Genomic DNA, 18,505 nt, shown 5'->3' on the forward strand with positions numbered 1-18,505 from the left:
GAAGGTGTGCAAGATAAGTACTCATGATAATCCTGCTGATATGATGACAAAGCCAGTTCCAACCAATAAGTTTGAGCTTTGCTCAGGCTTAGTTGGTATTTCTCACTAGTCCTATGGACTTTGACGCACAAGGTGTTTATGCTGATTTGGATGGAGTTATTCACTTTCTTCGACTACTGGAGGGAATTTGGCTCAAGGTGGAGATTGTTAAATTATGATCCAAATTCTACCGTATTGGACTAGACGTAGTACATACGGTGTGGGCTTTTGCGTTGGTACCGACGCGTACGAGTACAACTCGTTAACTTGTCCTACAAGGACTCCTATGTGTTGCCCCTCATATATATCCCATGTAGTCGCACCTAAGACGGTCTGTCGTCTCGTGCTTGTAATACTCCTCCTCATAGTGATTGCGCCTTCGTGCGTCCGTGGTTTTCTCCCGCAAGGGTTTCCATGTAAAAATCCGTGTCTCTCGTGTCTCGTTTATTTCTCGTTATTATCTAACAAAACCGATCCCCTTGTCGAACCATTTGGACCGGACCACCCATAGGAAGTCTACGCCGGAGTGGTCTAACCCGACGGCGATCTCCTCAAGCTGCGCCCGGCTCAGCTCGGCCTGTGAGCCGAACGCGACGTAGAGGACCGGCCGGTCCATGGCGAGCCTCGAGTCCAGCCAGTCCGAGATCTCACGGTCGTCTTTGCTCTGGACTGCCGGTTTGGGGACCGCAAGACAGAGCGGTCCGATCGGCCACATCTTGATGTCGAACCCCCGGTTCTTGTTCCACAGGTCAATGTAGACCGACTCGAGCTCGCTGAAGGAGTTGGCGATGATGCCCCTGCTGGAGTACATGTTGTTGCAGCTCTCGCACACGAAGTACCAGTGCGGGCCGGCCGGCTCCGGGACGTCGAAGGGCCGGCCGAGGTCGGCCATGGTGATGCAGAGGTCTGGCAAGGCGGGGACCGGGAACGGCTCGGTCGGCGAGCTCGGGAGTGCCTGTGGCTTGTGCGTCATGACCGCCCCGTAGACGTACAAGGTGAAGCCGCCGATGCCGAGGGTGATGAGCAGCGGCATGCCGAGCTTGTCGGCGACGTCCTTGGCCCACACGATGAAGCCGTCGTGGACGAGCATGTCCGGCCTGGGCTCGAGCGCGGTGAGCGCGTCCGCGAACGCAGGGCCGAGCGCCGCCACCACGGAAACGAAGTCGACGAGATGCGTCAAGGACGGGAGCTCGTCCGTGCTCTGCGGGGCGTCCTCAGAGGGGAACGGAAGCTCGACGATGTCAGCGGCGCCGGTGCCGACTAACCCGGCGCGGATGAAGGGCGCGTTGCGTGGGGTGGTGAAGAAGGTGACGGCGGAGGCGACGCGGCTGCCGAGGAGGAGGCACGCGAGGTGTAGGAGTGGCATGGCGTGGCCTTTGGCCATGAAGGGGAGCATGGCCACGTGACGGAGCGGCGTTGGAGCAGCCATGGATAGATAGATGGGGCAGCTGTGCAAGTGTGTGAGTCTCACGCAGTCTCGTACGTCCGCCGTTCTCCGATTATATACTCACTCACACCGCGCCTAAAGCTAAATCTTCGTGTTGAACCCGCGCAAGTTCGCAACTAGTAGGAGGTGAAATTCAGCGGGGCGAATGTATCCCCGTCATATGTAATTGGCGGGCATCGGATGCGAAGGAGACGATCTTCCACCGAGCAAAAAGGCGTGTTTTTATAAAAGTCTAATGATTCCATCTTCAACGACGCAAGCATATCATAGCGTCGGCCTACCTGCTCTCGTCATCGCTACACTCGCAGACTACCTCCTTGGGCATGCAGGTCCGGGGCACGCGGACCGTGTGTTGTTGATCTGCATTAAGATTCGCAAATTGGTCTCTGTGTTTCCTGTATTCGCGTGTATATATCACTACACATATATTTGTATTTGTATCGTAAAGCTAAAATATTAAGGACTGCAATATACATCAACCGTGTGACAGATTGCAAAAGTACCAACCTACTTCCCACCTTGCAATTCCACGTCCTCCCTTCCCTCAAAAAAACCACGTCCTCTTGAACTTCCGCGTCCTTCCCGATTTTCTGGGCTCCTCCCGATCCCCGCACAAAATAGGTAAAAGAAACGGCGACCTCCTACCTTCGATCCCACGTCCACACCATGTTTTTCCTTGGAAAGAGTAAAAAATAAGGCATTGGTGGGGTTTGATTATTCCCTAGCTTGTTAATCCAACATATCAGTTGGCGTGTCTGAATAAGAAAGAGTTGGGCGATGGTTTTAGAAAACCCGAAACTAGCCATGCCCTAAAGAAAGTGAATTCCAATCTACGTGAATCACGAAAGAAGCGAAGCCGATCAAAGAATCGATTATATGCCTTCTCTTTCCATAAGACCGATGGCCTTAGTAACGTAACACACAGAAGGAATAAAAGGCCAAACTCTATTCCACATTGTTTTAATTGAAGGCCAAACTCGTAACTCAAATATTTTACCTCTGCGATCATATCGTAGAAACTTTTATTTTCTTGTTACGATGATTCTCCACTTCACTCTGAAATTCTTTGAACTTTTCAAATGTTTCAGACTTCTGTTTCATTAAGTAGATATACCCATATCTGCTCAAATCATCTGTGAAGGTCGGAAATTAATGATACCTGCTACGAGTCTCAATATTCATCGGACCACATACATCTGTATGTATGATTTCCAACAAATCTGTTGCTCTCTCCATAGTTCCGGAGAACGGCGTTTTAGTCATCTTGCCCATGAGGCATGGTTCGCAAGCATCAAGTGATTCATAATCAATTGATTCCAAAAACCCATCAGTATGGAGTTTCTTCACGCGCTTTACTCCAATATGACCTAAACGGCAGTGCCACAAATAAGTTGCACTATCATTATTAACTTTGCATCTTTTAGCTTCAATATTATGAATATGTGCATCACTACGATCGAGATCCAACAAACCAATTTCGTTGGTGTGTATGACCATAGAAGGTTTTTTATTCATGTAAACAGAACAACAATTGTTCTCTTAACTTAAATGAATAAACGTATTGCAATAAACATGATCAAATCATATTCATGCTCAACGCAAACACCAAATAACACTTATTTAGTTTCAACACCAATCCCGAAAGTACAGGGAGTGTGCGATGATGATCATATCAATCTTGGAACTACTTCCAACAAACATCATCACCTCGCCTTTTACTAGTCTTTGTTTATTCTGCAACTCCCGTTTCGAGTTACTACTCTTAGCAACTGAACCAGTATCAAATACCGAGGGGTTGCTATAAACACTAGTAAAGTACACATCAATAACATGTATATCCAATATACCTTTGTTCACTTTGCCATCCTTCTTATCCACCAAATAGTTGGGGTAGTTCCGCTTCCAGTTGACCAGTCCCTTTGTAGTAGAAGCACTTAGTCTCAGGCTTAGGTACAGACTTAGGCTTCTTCACTTGAGCAGCAACTTGCTTGCCGTTCTTCTTGAAGTTCCCCTTCTATCCCTTTGCCTTTTTCTTGAAACTAGTGGTCTCGTCAACCATCAACACTTGAAGTGGTCTCGTCAACCATCAACACTTGATGTTTTTCTTGATTTCTACCTTCGTCGATTTCAGCTTCACGAAGAGCTCGGGAATTACTTTCGTCATCCCTTGCATACTATAGTTCATAACGAAGTTCTACTAACTTGGTGATGGTGACTAGAGAATTCTGTCAATCACTATTTTATCTGGAAGATAAACTCCCACTTGATTCAAGCGATTGTAGTACCCAGACAATCTGAGCACATGCTCACTAGTTGAGCGATTCTCCTCCATCTTTTAGCTATAGAACTTATTGGAGACTTCATATCTCTCAACTCGGGTATTTGCTTGAAATATTAACTTCAACTCCTGGAACATCTCATATGGTCCATGACGTTCAAAACGTCTTTGAAGTCCCGATTCTAAGCCGTTAAGCATGGTGCACTAAACTATCAAGTAGTCATCATATTGAGCTAGCCAAACGTTCATAACGTCTGCATCTGCTCCTGCAATAAGTCTGTCACCTAGCGGTGCATTAAGGACATAATTCTTCTGTGCAACAATGAGGATAATCCTCAGATCACGGATCCAATCCGCATCTTTGCTACTAACATCTTTCAACATAATTTTCTCTAGGAACATATCAAAATAAACATAGGGAAGCAACAACGCGAGCTATTGATCTACAACATAATTTGCAAAATACTATCAGGACTAAGTTCATGATAAATTTAAGTTCAATTAATCATATTACTTAAGAACTCCCACTTAGATAGACAACCCTCTAATCATCTAAGTGATTGCGTGATCCAAAGCAACTAAACCATGTCCGATTAACACATGAGATGGAGTAGTCTCAATGGTGAACATCACTATGTTGATCATATCTACTATATGATTCACGCTCGACCTTTCGGTCTCTGTGTTCCGAGGCCATATCTGTATATATGCTAGGCTCGTCAAGTTTAACCTGAGTATTCCGCGTGTGCAACTGTTTTGCACCTGTTGTATTTGAACGTAGAGCCTATCACACCCGATTAACACGTGGTGTCTCAGCACGAAGAACTTTCGCAACGGTGCATACTCAGGGAGAACACTTTTTGTCTTGAAATTTTAGTGAGAGATCATCTTATAATGCTACCGTCAATCAAAGCAAGATAAGATGCATAAAGGATTAACATCACATGCAATCAATATAAGTGATATGATATGGCCATCATCATCTTGTGCTTGTGATCTTCATCTCCGAAGCACCGTGCTCGTGATCTCCATCTCCAAAGCACCGTCATGATCACCATCGTCACCGGCTCGACACCTTGATCTCCATCATAGTATCATTGTCGTCTCGCCAACTTATTGCTTTTATGACTATCGCTACCGCTTAGTGATAAAGTAAAACTATTACATGGCGATTGCATCTCATACAATAAAGCGACAACCATATGGCTCCTACCAGTTGCCGATAACTCGGTTACAAAACATGATCATCTCATACAACACATTATTTCACATCATGTCTTGACCATATCACATCACAACATGCCCTGCAAAAACAAGTTAGACGTCCTCTACTTTGTTGTTGCATATTTTACGTGGCTGCTACGGGCTTAGCAAGAACCGTTCTTACCTACGCATCAAAACCACAACGATAGTTGTGGCGTAGCCACACTCGGTTCAACTAAAGTGAGAGAGACAGACACCCGTCGGTCACCTTTAAGCAACGAGTGCTCGCAACGGTGAAACCAGTCTCGCGTAAGCGTACGCGTAATGTCGGTCCAGGCCGCTTCATCTCACAATACCGCTGAACCAAAGTATGACATGCTGGTAAGCAGTATGACTTATATCGCCCAAAACTCACTTGTGTTCTACTCGTGCATAGCATCAACGCATAAAACCAGGCTCCGATACCACTGTTGGGGAACGTAGTAATTTCAAAAAAATTCCTATGCACACGCAAGATCATGGTGATGCATAGAAATGAGAGGGGAGAGTGTTGTCCACGTACCCTCGTAGACCGACAGCGGAAGCGTTATCACAACGCGGTTCATGTAGTCGTACGTCTTCACGTTCCGACCGATCAAGTACCGAACGCACGGAACCTCCGAGTTCTACACACGTTCAGCTCGATGACGTCCCTCGAACTCCGATCCAGCCAAGTGTTGAGGGAGAGTTTCGTCAGCACGACGGCGTGGTGACGATGATGATGTTCCACCGACGCAGGGCTTCGCCTAAGCTCCGCAACGGTATTATCAAGGTGTAATATGGTGGAGGGGGGCACCGCACACGGCTAAGAGATCTCAAGGATCAATTGTTGTGTCTCTGGGGTGCCCCCCTGCCCCCATATATAAAGGAGCAAGGGGGAGGCAGCCGGCCAAGGGGAGAGGCGCACCATAGGGGGGAGTCCTACTCCCACCGGGAGTAGGACTCCTCCTTTCCTTGTGGGAGTAGGAGAAGGGAAGGGGGAAGGAGAAAGAAGGAAGGGTGCGCCCCCCTTCCCTAGTCCAATTCGGACCAGACCATGGGGAGGGGTGCGGCCACCTTTTGAGGCCTTTCTCTCCTTTCCCGTATGGCCCATTAAGGCCCAATACGAATTCCCGTAACTCTCCCGTACTCCGAAAAATACCCGAATCACTCGGAACCTTTCCGAAGTCCGAATATAGTCGTCCAATATATCGATTTTTACGTCTCGACCATTTCGAGACTCCTCGTCATATCCCCGATCTCATCCGGGACTCCGAACTCCTTCGGTACATCAAAACTCAATAAAACTGTCATCGTAACGTTAAGCGTGCGAACCCTTCGGGTTCGAGAACTATGTAGACATGACCGAGACACCTCTCCGGTCAATAACCAATAGCGGGACCTGGATGCCCATATTGGCTCTCACATATTCTACGAAGATCTTTATCGGTCAGACCGCATAACAACATACGTTGTTCCTTTGTCATCGGTATGTTACTTGCCCGAGATTCGATCGTCGGTATCTCGATACCTAGTTCAATCTCGTTACCGGCAAGTCTCTTTACTTGTTCCGTAATACATCATCCCGCAACTAACTCATTAGTCACAATGCTTGCAAGGCTTATAGTGATGTGCATTACCGAGTGGGCCCAGAGATATCTCTCCGACAATCGGAGTGACAAATCCTAATCTCGAAATACGCCAGCCCAACAAGTATCTTTGGAGACACCTGTAGAGCACCTTTATAATCACCCATTTACGTTGTGACGTTTGGTAGCACACAAAGTGTTCCTCCGGTAAACGGGAGTTGCATAATCTCATAGTCATAGGAACATGTATAAGTCATGAAGAAAGCAATAGCAACATACTAAACGATCGAGTGCTAAGCTAACGGAATGGGTCAAGTCAATCACGTCATTCTCCTAATGAGGTGATCCCATTAATCAAATGACAACTCATGTCTATGGCTAGGAAACATGACCATCTTTGATTAACGAGCTAGTCAAGTAGAGGCATACTGGTGACACTCTGTTTGTCTATGTATTCACACATGTATTATGTTTCCGGTTAATACAATTCTAGCATGAATAATAAACATTTATCATGATATAAGGAAATATATAATACTTTATTATTGCCTCTAGGGCATATTTCCTTCACGAACCCAGGACAAACATAGTAAATTTAGCAACAACATCCAGTTGGGCTTGTCGGCTCTACTAATTACAAACAATTTACAGACTAATCGTATCTTGCTGAGACGAGATTGAACAAAAAAAGAGTAACTTAAAATTCAAACCGAGAGCCTCACTAGTTCGGGTATTAGGACTATGTACCCTAGTTTCATATTTTTTCTACATGTTTCACACCAGTTCACAGAGTTCACAAACCCGAGTGTCCCCTTCCCTCCTTTTTAGATGCAAAATACCATGGTGTATGCACGTAAGTTATCATGTATGGGGTTCATCTTTTATCATGCTAATTACATAGAAGTTACTGGGGTATATTTTTTAATAACATTTTCCCCTTGGTCAAATATTACCATGGTGTTTGTACTTAAGTTATTCGTTATGTGGTTTGCATATTACCATGCTATTTAGATAGAAGTTCCGCAGTATATTTTTAACAACTCCTTCCCCCCTGCCCATAGTAAAAAAAATGTTATCGCAGTGGTTGTACTTAAGTTATCAGGTATGGATTTGGTTTATTACCATACAATTTACACAGAAATTCTCGAGGGTATATTTTTCAACAACTTTTTCTCCCTTGGTCAAATTTACTGCAGTGTTTGTACGTAAGTTATCAGGTATACGGTTCATATTTTACCGTGCTATTTTCATACAAGTTATCGGGGATATGGCTTTCAACAACATTTTCCCCCTTTGGTTAAATTTACCTAGGTGTTTGTATGTAAGTTATTGTCCATGTTGTTCATATATTACCATGCTATTTTTACATAAGTTAACAGGGGTATGTTTTTCAAATAACTTTGTTCGTTTGGTATCCAGTGTCATCTTGAACACCTGCATTTGGAGCGCTGAATTTGTTTGAGCCGCGTCCAGACATGGGTTCGATGGTGCCATTCCAGCAACAATGCTCAACTTCCCCATCTGGGTATCATTGTACTTGAACAATCGCGTCCAGACTTGGGCATGATGGTTCACGCATGGTTGCCCGCAAGCCCTCGAGCACTTCCATCGTCAACATTCTGTCGTCTCGAACCCTTCTCGGCGCATGTGGCTGCGACCACCCTCGAGCACCTCCGTCGCGTCACGAGGGCGCGGATCCGGAGGTACCGCGGTGGCCGTGGTGGATCTAGCCGCCGGGTGACCAGGCTGCTCGATTTGGGGCCTCAGGTAGGGTGATAGGGTGAGGGAAGGGGAGGTAGAGATGCTAGGGCAGTGGCGGAGGACGGCACAAGACGGTGAGATCGCCGGCGTAGGCGATAACTGCTGGTTTGGGGTTGGGGAGTAAGTCGAAAGAGAGGACGAAGAAAGGGTGCGGCTGGGTTTCCCCCATGAATCGAGTGGGGATGGAGGAGGGCAGTGAACTTTGTGTGGATCTAGCGATCGGGATCGAAGGACAACCAGGTCGTTCGGCAGTTTTGTCAAAACGATCTGGTGTGCCAAATAGATATTTCATAGAAGTTATTAGGGGATATGTTTTTCAACAAATTTTTGCCTTCTTGGTTGAAGTTACTGTGATTTTTGTATGTAACTTATCGGGTATACAGTTTGTAAATTATCGTGTTATTTTCACATATTGTCGTGGAATTGTCACGGCAGATGTCCTAGTGTGAGGACTTAGTCGTGAGGCCAACGCATCTATGTGGTAGCTTGAGAGGGGTTGATCGGGATGAGAGACGCGAGGCGGATCAACACACAAGACAAGGATTTAGACAGCTTCGGGCCCCGGGAAACATCATCCGGTAACAACCCTACATGCTGTTTGTGGCTAGGTCTCATTATGCTTATGAGGGAGTTGCCGTATCACCGGCTCTCCTAGTTGTGTCTAGCCTTAAGATTATTTCTTCTCCCCCTCTTGGGGTGCCCTGCCCCTCCTTATATAAGTTGAAGGGGCGGGTTACATGTAGAGTCCAACTCGGATTAAGACTTAAACTATTCTGACTTCTCTTCACGGGCTTCTCTCCATGGGCTTCTCACCATAGGCTTCTTAACGTCTTGGGCTTAACATCCGCCGACTTAAACATCTGGCTTAACATCTGCCGGCTTAAACATCTGGCTTAACATCTGCCGTCTTACAATCTGCCGGCTTATAATCTGTCTTAACATCTGCCGGCTTACAATCTGCCAAGTCACCAATGAAATACCAAGTCCTAGTCGGGTCATATCTCCGGCCGGATCATACCGCGGGGTATATCCCCGACATTAGCCCCCAGTTTAATTTGTATTTATCCATGTTAAACTGATCCTGTAAAATTATTTTCCAAGAAACAAATTTAACAGGTTGTGTGTCATGCCCAAGATGCGACCCTATCCTAAAGGAACACGAAGGTCCCACCAAGGATAGAAGCGCATATTGAAGACGCTTTTGCAAGGTGGATATCATTACATCAACATTACATAATATTTGGGGATACATACAAGGCATACAAATGCCGCAAGAAAACATCAATACATCATACATAAGATCAACATCCGACTACGGATGAAACACAAACAGAAGATCAAACGACATCCACCCTGCTAGCCCAGGCTGCCGACCTGGAACCTATCCCCTGATCGAAGAAGAAGCAGAAGAAGAACTCCAAAACAAGAAACATCGCTCTCGCGTCATGATCATCGCACACCTGTACCTGCAACTGGTGTTGTAGTAATTTGTGAGCCACGAGGACTCAGCAATCCCATTACCATGGGTGTCAAGACTAGCAAAGCTTAAAGGGTAAGGAAGGGGTAAAGTGGTGAGGTTGCAGCAGCGACTAAGCATGTATGGTGGCTAACTTACGCAAAGAAGAGCGAGAAGAGAAGCAACGGGACGGTCGTGAAACTAACAATGATCAAGAAGTGATCCTGAACTCCTACTTACGTCAAACATAACCCAGAAACCGTGTTCACCTCCCGGACTCCGCCGAGAAGAGACCATCACGGCTACACACGCGGTTGATGCGTTTTAGTTAAGTCAAGTGTCAAGTTCTCTACAACCGGATATTAACAAATTCCCATATGCCACATAACCGCGGGCACGGCTTTCGAAAGATAATACCCTGCAGGGGTGTCCCAACTTAGCCCATTATAAGCTCTCACGGTCAACGAAGGATATTCCTTCTCCCGGGAAGACCCGATCAGTCTCGGAATCCCGGTTACAAGACATTTCGACGATGGTAAAACAAAACCAGTAAAGCCGCCCAAATGTGCCGACAAATCCTGATAGGAGCTGCACATATCTCGTTCTCAGGGCACACTGGATTGTCCAAGCTTCCGGTAGGCCAGACCAAAGTTGCCCCTGGTGGCCACCGGCGACTGACAGGTTTGGACCAACACTCGAAGGAGCACTGGCCCGGGGGGTAAATAAAGATGACCCTTGAGAGCGCGACTCCCAAAGGAAAAAGGCTAGGTGAGGCAAATGTAAAACCAAGGTTGGGCCTTGCTGGAAGAGTTTTATTCAAAGCGAACTGTCAAGGGGGTCCCATAAATCACCCAACCGCGTAAGGGACGCAAAATCAAGGAACATAACACCGGTATGACAGAAAACTAGGGCGGCAAGAGTGGAACAAAACACCAGGCATAAGGCCGAGCCTTCCACCCTTTACCAAGTATATAGATGCATTAATAATATAAGAGATATTGTGATATCCCAACATAAACATAATCCAACATGGAGCAATCTTCTTCTTCACCTGCAACTAGCAACGCTATAAGAGGGGCTGAGCAAAGCGGTAACATAGCCAAACAACGGTTTGCTAGGAAGGGTGACAAAGGTTAGAGGTTCATGGCAATTTGGGAGGCTTGAAGAGCAAGTGAAAAGGTAGTGCAACATAGCGATAGAACGAAGCAACTAGCATAGCAATGATTGTCGTGGAATTGTCACGGCAGATGTCCTCGTGCAAGGACTTAGTCGTGGAGCCATCGCAGCTAGGAAGCTTAAAGGGGTTAAACGGGACAAGGAACACGAGGGTTATACTGGTTCGGCCCCTTACGGTGAAGGTAAAAGCCTACGTCCAATTGAGGTGGTATTACTTAGGGTTTCGATGACCAGGGAGCTTAATCCCTATGCCTGGCTCTCGATCTGTTGTCTCCCGTCCTGAACCGCCGTCGGGTCGTCCCTTTATATAGAGAGGTTGACGCCCTGCGGCTCTCAGAGTCCCGGCCGGCTTATAACAGTATCCGCCTCGAACTCTTAACTACTCTTGCCTTACATTACAAGTCTTGTCATAACGGCGGTTTATCACTACGGGCCTTAAGCCGCCTCCGGGTCTTAAGCCCACTATTGATCCGCCATCCTCTAGCCTGGTATTGGGCTTCACGTGATGATCATTATAACGTAACCCAGCCCCTCCTGGGCGGGTGACTCTAATGGTTATATCCTCAACATTAGGCCTCAGATTGATTTGAACCGGTTCAAATCAATCTGGGGCCTAATGTTGAGGATATAACCGGTTCTCAACAATGATAGTAATGAGATCCAAGGTGACAGTCATCTTGCCTGAAATCCCGCTAGGAAGAAGAACGAGTCCATGAAGAAGATGAAGCCACGAAGACGAACGAATCCTCACGAACGCAACGAAACGGGAACTATCGAGAAGAAGCACACAACAAGGTAAACACACCACACATGAAAAAAGCATGATGCTCAAACAAGTATGATGCATGACAAGGCTACATGAAGCTACACACGGTAAGAGAAGATGCATACAAGAACAACACATCAAAGCAAGTTTAAATGAGGCCGGAAACAACATATGACAAATCCGGTAAGTCCTCATATGCAAATTTCGAAATTGGTCCAGAACTGAATAAACCCTATATTCAAGTTGTTAAACAGCAAGTTAAAGAGCATCATGATGATCTACACGAAAATCTAGTCAAGTTACATATAAAGTTCATTAGATTCGGAGCTACGGTCTAGAAGATAAGAGCAAAACAAGTTAAACATGGCATTGATGCAAAATGCATGCAAACATCAAGCAAACACCTCAAAACAAGGATGCAACATGATAATATGAAACTACATGCAAATCTAAGCAAGTTTCATATAGAGCATGCTCAAAACGGAGCAACGCCGCAACACATACACTCCAAACAAGACATAGCAACAATCTGTCCAAAACAGCAACTAGGCATCTAGCAAGCATCAAAACAATATGCTGCAGCAACTCAACATGACAATAGAAGGCATGGACATGATGTGCAGGTAAAGCACAACAAAACATGAACACTGAGCTATCTCCAGAAACCAACAGAGAATGCTCAAAAGGACATGGAAAGATTGCAAATAATAACAGGTTCACAGACTTGGCAGAAATTACTGGACATGGCAGAAATAACATCAGGTTGCAATGTTCAGAGCAAGCAAACAACATGCTACAGGAACATATCATGGCAACCAAAGGCATGGCATGAATATACTAATGGCATAGAACAAAAGTCCCTTTATGACCATAAGCCAAAAAGGATCAGAAGATATGATGGCACCCATGTAAACATAGCAAGTTTCGTTATCAGGTTTCAGACAGCAGAAAACAGAGCATGGCAGAAAACAGACATTATGAAGGTATCTTTGTGAGCTTGATGCACTCATCACAAAGCAACGCATGACAAAACAAGCATATCTAGAGCAAGATGGCATGTTTATGAAGCTATCCATGGCAAGAGAAAATACATAGCATAAAAGTATCAACTACAACAAGCTTGGCAAAATTGAATAACATGTAAACAATCTGCCAGGAACATTTTATAGCAAAAGTAGAGCAAGATTGAGTCATGCTGTGGCACTCCATAATTGCAAACAAGGGCATGGATGGAACAATTACAACAATATCTACAAAACATCCTTACTGAACATCTCCAAAATAAGCATGGATCTCTCTGTAGCCACATGGATACATAGCAACAAAATATCAGCAGTCCCAGACTTAGTAAAATTACTGTCTGAAATCAGAAACATCACGAAGCCTAGTTTGCATGCTTGTGCTAGTCACCACAGAGATCACAAAAATACATGGCATACACCCCTGTAAATATGGCATGGCATACAACAAAACACATGTAGAGCATCAAGATAGACTCAAATTAACATGGTGCAATGGAACAAAATGAAGAGCATCACGAGGCGAACATTTTGATATATAATATGCATGAATCGGAGAAGTATGCTTGGAGTTATGATAGGTCAAACATGCACACATATTAAGAAATACTGGGGACTAAGCAGAAAAAAACGACCTCGAGGGGGGGGCGAAGTCAACGCGGGGTTCGATCTGGATCGGATCGGGGCTCGGGCCCAGGCGGGGAGAGGCTCCGGCGAGCTCCGTGGATGTCGACGGCGAGCACCGGCGGCAGGGACCCGGCGAGGCGGCGGCACGGCGACGGGGAGGAGGCGAGGCGGCAAGGACGGCGAGGCGCGGGCACGGCACTCGGGGCGATGGCGGCGGATGGGATGGCGTCGGAGGGCGCCGGCGGGGCAGGGGGCTCCGGCGACCCTGGCGGTGGGGCGGAGGAGCGGGGAAGGCGTTGGGCGGCGGCGCGCGCGGCGGCAGTGGCAGAGGGTGCCAGCGACGGAGGCGGAGGGCGCGGGCGGACCTGGCGGCGGGGCGCGGTGGCTGGCGGCGGAGGAGGCCACGTGACGGGCGGCCACTGGTCCGGGGCGGCGGCGCAAGGGGAGCGGGTTAGGGTTTCGTCTGCGCGAAAATGGAAGGGGAGGGCCTATATATAGGTAGAGGGAGCTAGGAGAGTCCAAACGAGGTGCGGTTTTCGCCCACGCGATCGTGATCGAACGAACGAGAGCATGGCGGAGACTTAGAGAGGTTTTGGGCTGTTTGGAGGGGGGTTTTCTGCAACACACAAACGGACTTTGCGGTTACCCAGCTAACCGTTGGAGCACCAAACGACCTCCAAATGAAACGAAACTTGACAGGTGGTCTACCGGTGGTATACCAAGGCCACTTGGCAAGACTCGGTCCATTCCGAGAACGTTCAACACCCGCTCACGAAAAGAAGACAAGAGGGGTGCGCCGCAGGAGTTGGGAGTGCCGGATTGCAAAACGGACAACGGGGAAAATGCTCGGATGCATGAGACGAACACGTATGCAAATGCAATGCACATGATGACATGATATGGGATGCATGACATGAACAAAAATGCAACACGCAAGCAGATGACAAGGCAAGGACGGCGAATAACTCGCAGACACCTGGCACAACGGATCCGGGGCGTTACAACACTCCTCTACTAACAAGAGATCTCGTCCCGAGATCTTAGGACCGAGATGTGTCGTGGAATTGTCACGGCAGATGTCCTAGTGTAAGGACTTAGTCGTGAGGCCAACGCATTTATGCGGTAGCTTGAGAGGGCTTGGGCGGAATCGAGAGACGCAACACAAGACAAGGATTTAGACAGCTTCGGGCCCCGGGAAACATCATCCGGTAACAACCCTACATGCTATTTGAGGCTAGGTCTCATTATGATCACGGGAGAGTCGCCGGGAACCGGCTCTCGGTGTCTAGCCCTAGAGATTGTTTCTTGTTCCTCGTCCCTCTTTGGGGTGCCCTGCCCCTCCTTATATAAGTTAGAGGGGCGGATTACATGTGGAGTCCTAGTAGGACTAGGACTAGTCTATCTTCTCTTACAAGTTAATTACAAGTTCGGGTCTTGCTTCCTCGTAAAGGAAATATTCGTCATCCCTTTCCTTTTAATCCGGCCCATCATAACGTGAGCCGGCCTTCTGGGCTTTAGGCCTTGTTGTCCATCTGACCCGCCCGCCGGGTTACTAATGAGTCGCCAAGATCGGCCAGGTTATCTGTGAAGAGCCAAGCTCCGGGCGGGTCACCAGTGAGCCGCCAATTCCGGCCGGGTCATACCGCGGGGTATATCCCCGACATTAGCCCCCAGTTTAATTTTGATTTATCCATGTTAAACTGATCCTGTAAAATAAACACAAGAACAAATTTGATAGGTTGTGCTCCGCGTTAAATTTTTGTAAGCCGGCACCTGATCATCTTTAAATCCTTGTCATTTCCTTCTTGATACATGCCCATGAACTCATAGCAAATCTCCTTTAGTAGATATGTTCAAACTTTGTGAATGCAAAAAATCCAGATACTTCTTTTGAAAAATCCGGGTCATTAGGCCAGCTTCAGAGTCAATTTACTCGCATTAGTCTCTTGTAGAGAAATATTGTAAGAAATAATCCACTTGAATCGGCTTCCAAAGCGCCGGCTTAAAACATATTGGTCTTGAAATACTCATCTGACTTTCAGTCGGCTTGAAGAGGTAAAACTTTGCCGGTTTATCATAACCAAAATTGCCGGCTTGTAAATATTCATAGCACCGGGTCATAACTGTTGCCGACGCCGGGTCATAATTATTAGTGACACCGGATCATGATTGTTGCAAACACCGGGTTAATCCGATCTTCTCCAAACTGAGAATTTGAAGATTTTTTCTCCCTTATGTGCATATCACCTGTAGCCCCCAAGTGCCAGGTTGTCATGCTTGCATCAACCTGGGACTTTTAATTGCCTTATGCTCATGATAACTTCAACCAGTGTAGCCCCCAAGGGCCGGGTCAGTAAGATAATACTGAGTTAGGACTTTGTATATAATTTATTGATAATAACATCATATAATATAATCTCCACCATGGGGCTTGAACCCACGTCCACAAGGTTAAGAGCTTTGTACTCTACCAACTGATTAGTGGACCATTCAATATAATGGATTAATGCTTGTGTACCTTGAATTTTTGACAGGAGCAATTGGTAGCCCCCAAGGGCCGGCTCATTACAATGTGATGAGTCGGGTCTTCAATAAGTTGAGCAAAAAATGACTTTGCATTAGCCCCCAAGTGCCATGGTACATGCTGGCAGTGACATGGGACTTGCATATTCGATGTAATATCAATTTGAATAATGTAGCCCCCAAGTGTCGGGTCGTAAGCCTGCAGCGACTCGGGACTATTCCTTCCATTGTAGAATAAATCATATCCATTGATAAAATAATAGCCATTGCGCCAAAGCGACTTTGAATACCTCATCTGTTGATAAGTAAACCCGGAGTTTAAATACCCGGCGGCTCTTGGCCGATGGCGATTTAATACGCCTCCATTGTAAGCCGGAATTTGTACAACCCGACGGCTTATAGCCTTTGAGAAAATCAAGAATTGATAACCCTTTTGAGACACCAATTTCAATCTATGATGACGGGCTTGAATTTAATCATTTATGTAAGTCATAGCTCTGTAAATCCTGCAGAGTTTAAACAACATATGCCCTGGCAACTTAATGTCAAAAACCAGGGCGGGTAACCACCCAAATGTAGTCTTATCCTGCACACAAGTAGATCACAAGATCCCTTGGCGGTTTACCGCAGGGCGGGTCACAATATCTCACATATAACCACTGTGATATTGAATTTGTACTGCCGGTTTACATGACATGTGCAGTGAGGGTGATAACCCAATCTTTAGAAGCCAACGCTTCCAAATAGATGATGATTGTCATAAGATGGCGATTTATCATTGAAAATCAAGCCGGGTTAAATAGAAACCACTCATATACACTTTAGATATGATCAAAAGAACTTCAAATAAAATCCAAAAAATTGTTTTCAAAAAGAGACTTCAAAAAATTTTGAGGCTTCTAATTCGAATACGATCAGAAAACCGTCCCAAAGGGGTTAAGCTACGATTCGAATACGATCATATAGCCCCCAGTGGCTTTGGCGTTGCCGATCAAGAGGGTACCGACAGCTATGTTCTCTTTGGTTCAAATACGACCTATGTTTGAACAGGAAGCCCCCAAATGACCTTGAGAGTTGTTTAACGACGCTGATTCGAATACGATCCACGTCGGTTCCCAAAAGGGGTTGAGCTATGATTCGAATACGATCAAGAAGCCCCCTAGTGAGCTCGGCAGTGTGCCGATCAAGAGGGTACCGACAGCTATGTTCTCTTTGATTCGAATAAGACCTATGTTTGAACAGGAAGCCCCCTAGTGATCATGAGAATATTTAACGACTCTGATTCGAATACGATCAGAGTCACACCAAAAGGGTTAAGCTAAATTCGAATACGATCAGCTCCCAATGGTCATTAAAGCAGGGTACCTATGTTTGGGTTGTGCTTTGTAACAGACTCTTTTTGGTCCCTTTAATTTTTCCTGAGAACTCGAACTTTTGCGAGAGATAAATTCTTTTTGAACCGGAAAAACCGGATATTGAAAGTTTCAAAGCTTTGTGATAAACAAATTTACCTTGAACCGGATTTTGAACCGGATTTGAGAGCTTCAAAACTTTGTGGCAGATAAATTTCCCTTGAACCGGATTTTAAACCGGATATTTAAGAGCTTCAGTGCTTTGTGGGAGATGTCAAGTCTCTTGAGCCGGATCTAAACCGGAATCCTTCTTTTTAAGCCAGAAATTTTCTGACGGCCTTTAAACTTTTCACCAATATGGCGGTAGCCTCCGGGACCGGGTTATTTTTCCCTCCAATGACCCGGAGTTCTTGAATGCATTGATATCAACCAATGATGCCGAGTCATATCATTGTAGCCCCCGAGTCTCAAGACGACTCGAGGAGTTGGCTTTGAGATTCTTCATATTGAATATAGCATAAGGTGTATATCATTGGTGTTGATAGCGCGATGTGAATCCACAGAAGGTTGAAGTGACTGCGGCGGGTTATAAATGATCCCGTATGAGCCGTGTCAGCAACTCGGCCAACGATTCCTTCCAACTGGATGTTTTGAAGTTAACCAAACTGTAGTGGCGGCGACTTGTGCGCCTGCCCATTGAACCATCCAGTGCAGACGGCGGCTGATAATACATGATAATTCGCCTCCAATTTGTTGGAAGAAAACCGGGCTTCCCAAGCAGTGACTCGCTCATATTCAATAAACAGCTCATGCATGCAAGTGCGGCCCAGCGTGTTTATATAGACCAACCCGCGAGAGACGGATGGTAAAGACGACCGTTGCATCAGAGGCGGCACATACAGATGAGCCGGCCGTGGTGTTGTAAGCCGGTCCGGACGGGCGAATCGATCGCCGGCACGGTAAGCCACGTGGATGGGCGAGTCAACCACGTTGTGTTGATGTAGTGAACAATTGTCCTGTAACAAAAACCTCGCAAGCCAGAGTAATTGCTCTTTTTAAAGAAAACAATATATAATATATAAAAATTTACTGGATTGATTTCACCTGATATGTCAGGCCAGAAATTATCCACCGTGGAGTTGATGATCATCACGGTGAAGCTGAAACCAATCACGGCCGAGCCGGCCGCGGGAGCAGACTGATGAGCCGGCCGTGGCGTTGTAAGTCGGTGCGGTCGGGCGAGTCAACCGC

General features: G+C 46.3%; 1 protein-coding gene across 1 annotated transcript; it reads right to left on the bottom strand.

Moving 5' to 3' along the window:
- Window positions 1-496: 496 nt before the first annotated feature.
- On the bottom strand, window positions 497-8,095 carry LOC141027165 (UDP-glycosyltransferase 90A1-like). The gene is made up of 2 exons (XM_073504140.1): window positions 7,974-8,095; window positions 497-1,367 (listed from the first exon to the last, which is right to left on the bottom strand). The coding sequence occupies exons 1-2, from the start codon at window positions 8,093-8,095 to the stop codon at window positions 497-499; spliced, it is 993 nt and encodes a 330-aa protein (XP_073360241.1).
- Between the last annotated feature and the right edge of the window lie 10,410 nt (window positions 8,096-18,505).

This window comes from Aegilops tauschii, chromosome 7 (genome assembly GCF_002575655.3).
Source record: "Aegilops tauschii subsp. strangulata cultivar AL8/78 chromosome 7, Aet v6.0, whole genome shotgun sequence".
In the NCBI taxonomy this organism is placed as follows: Eukaryota; Viridiplantae; Streptophyta; class Magnoliopsida; order Poales; family Poaceae; genus Aegilops; species Aegilops tauschii.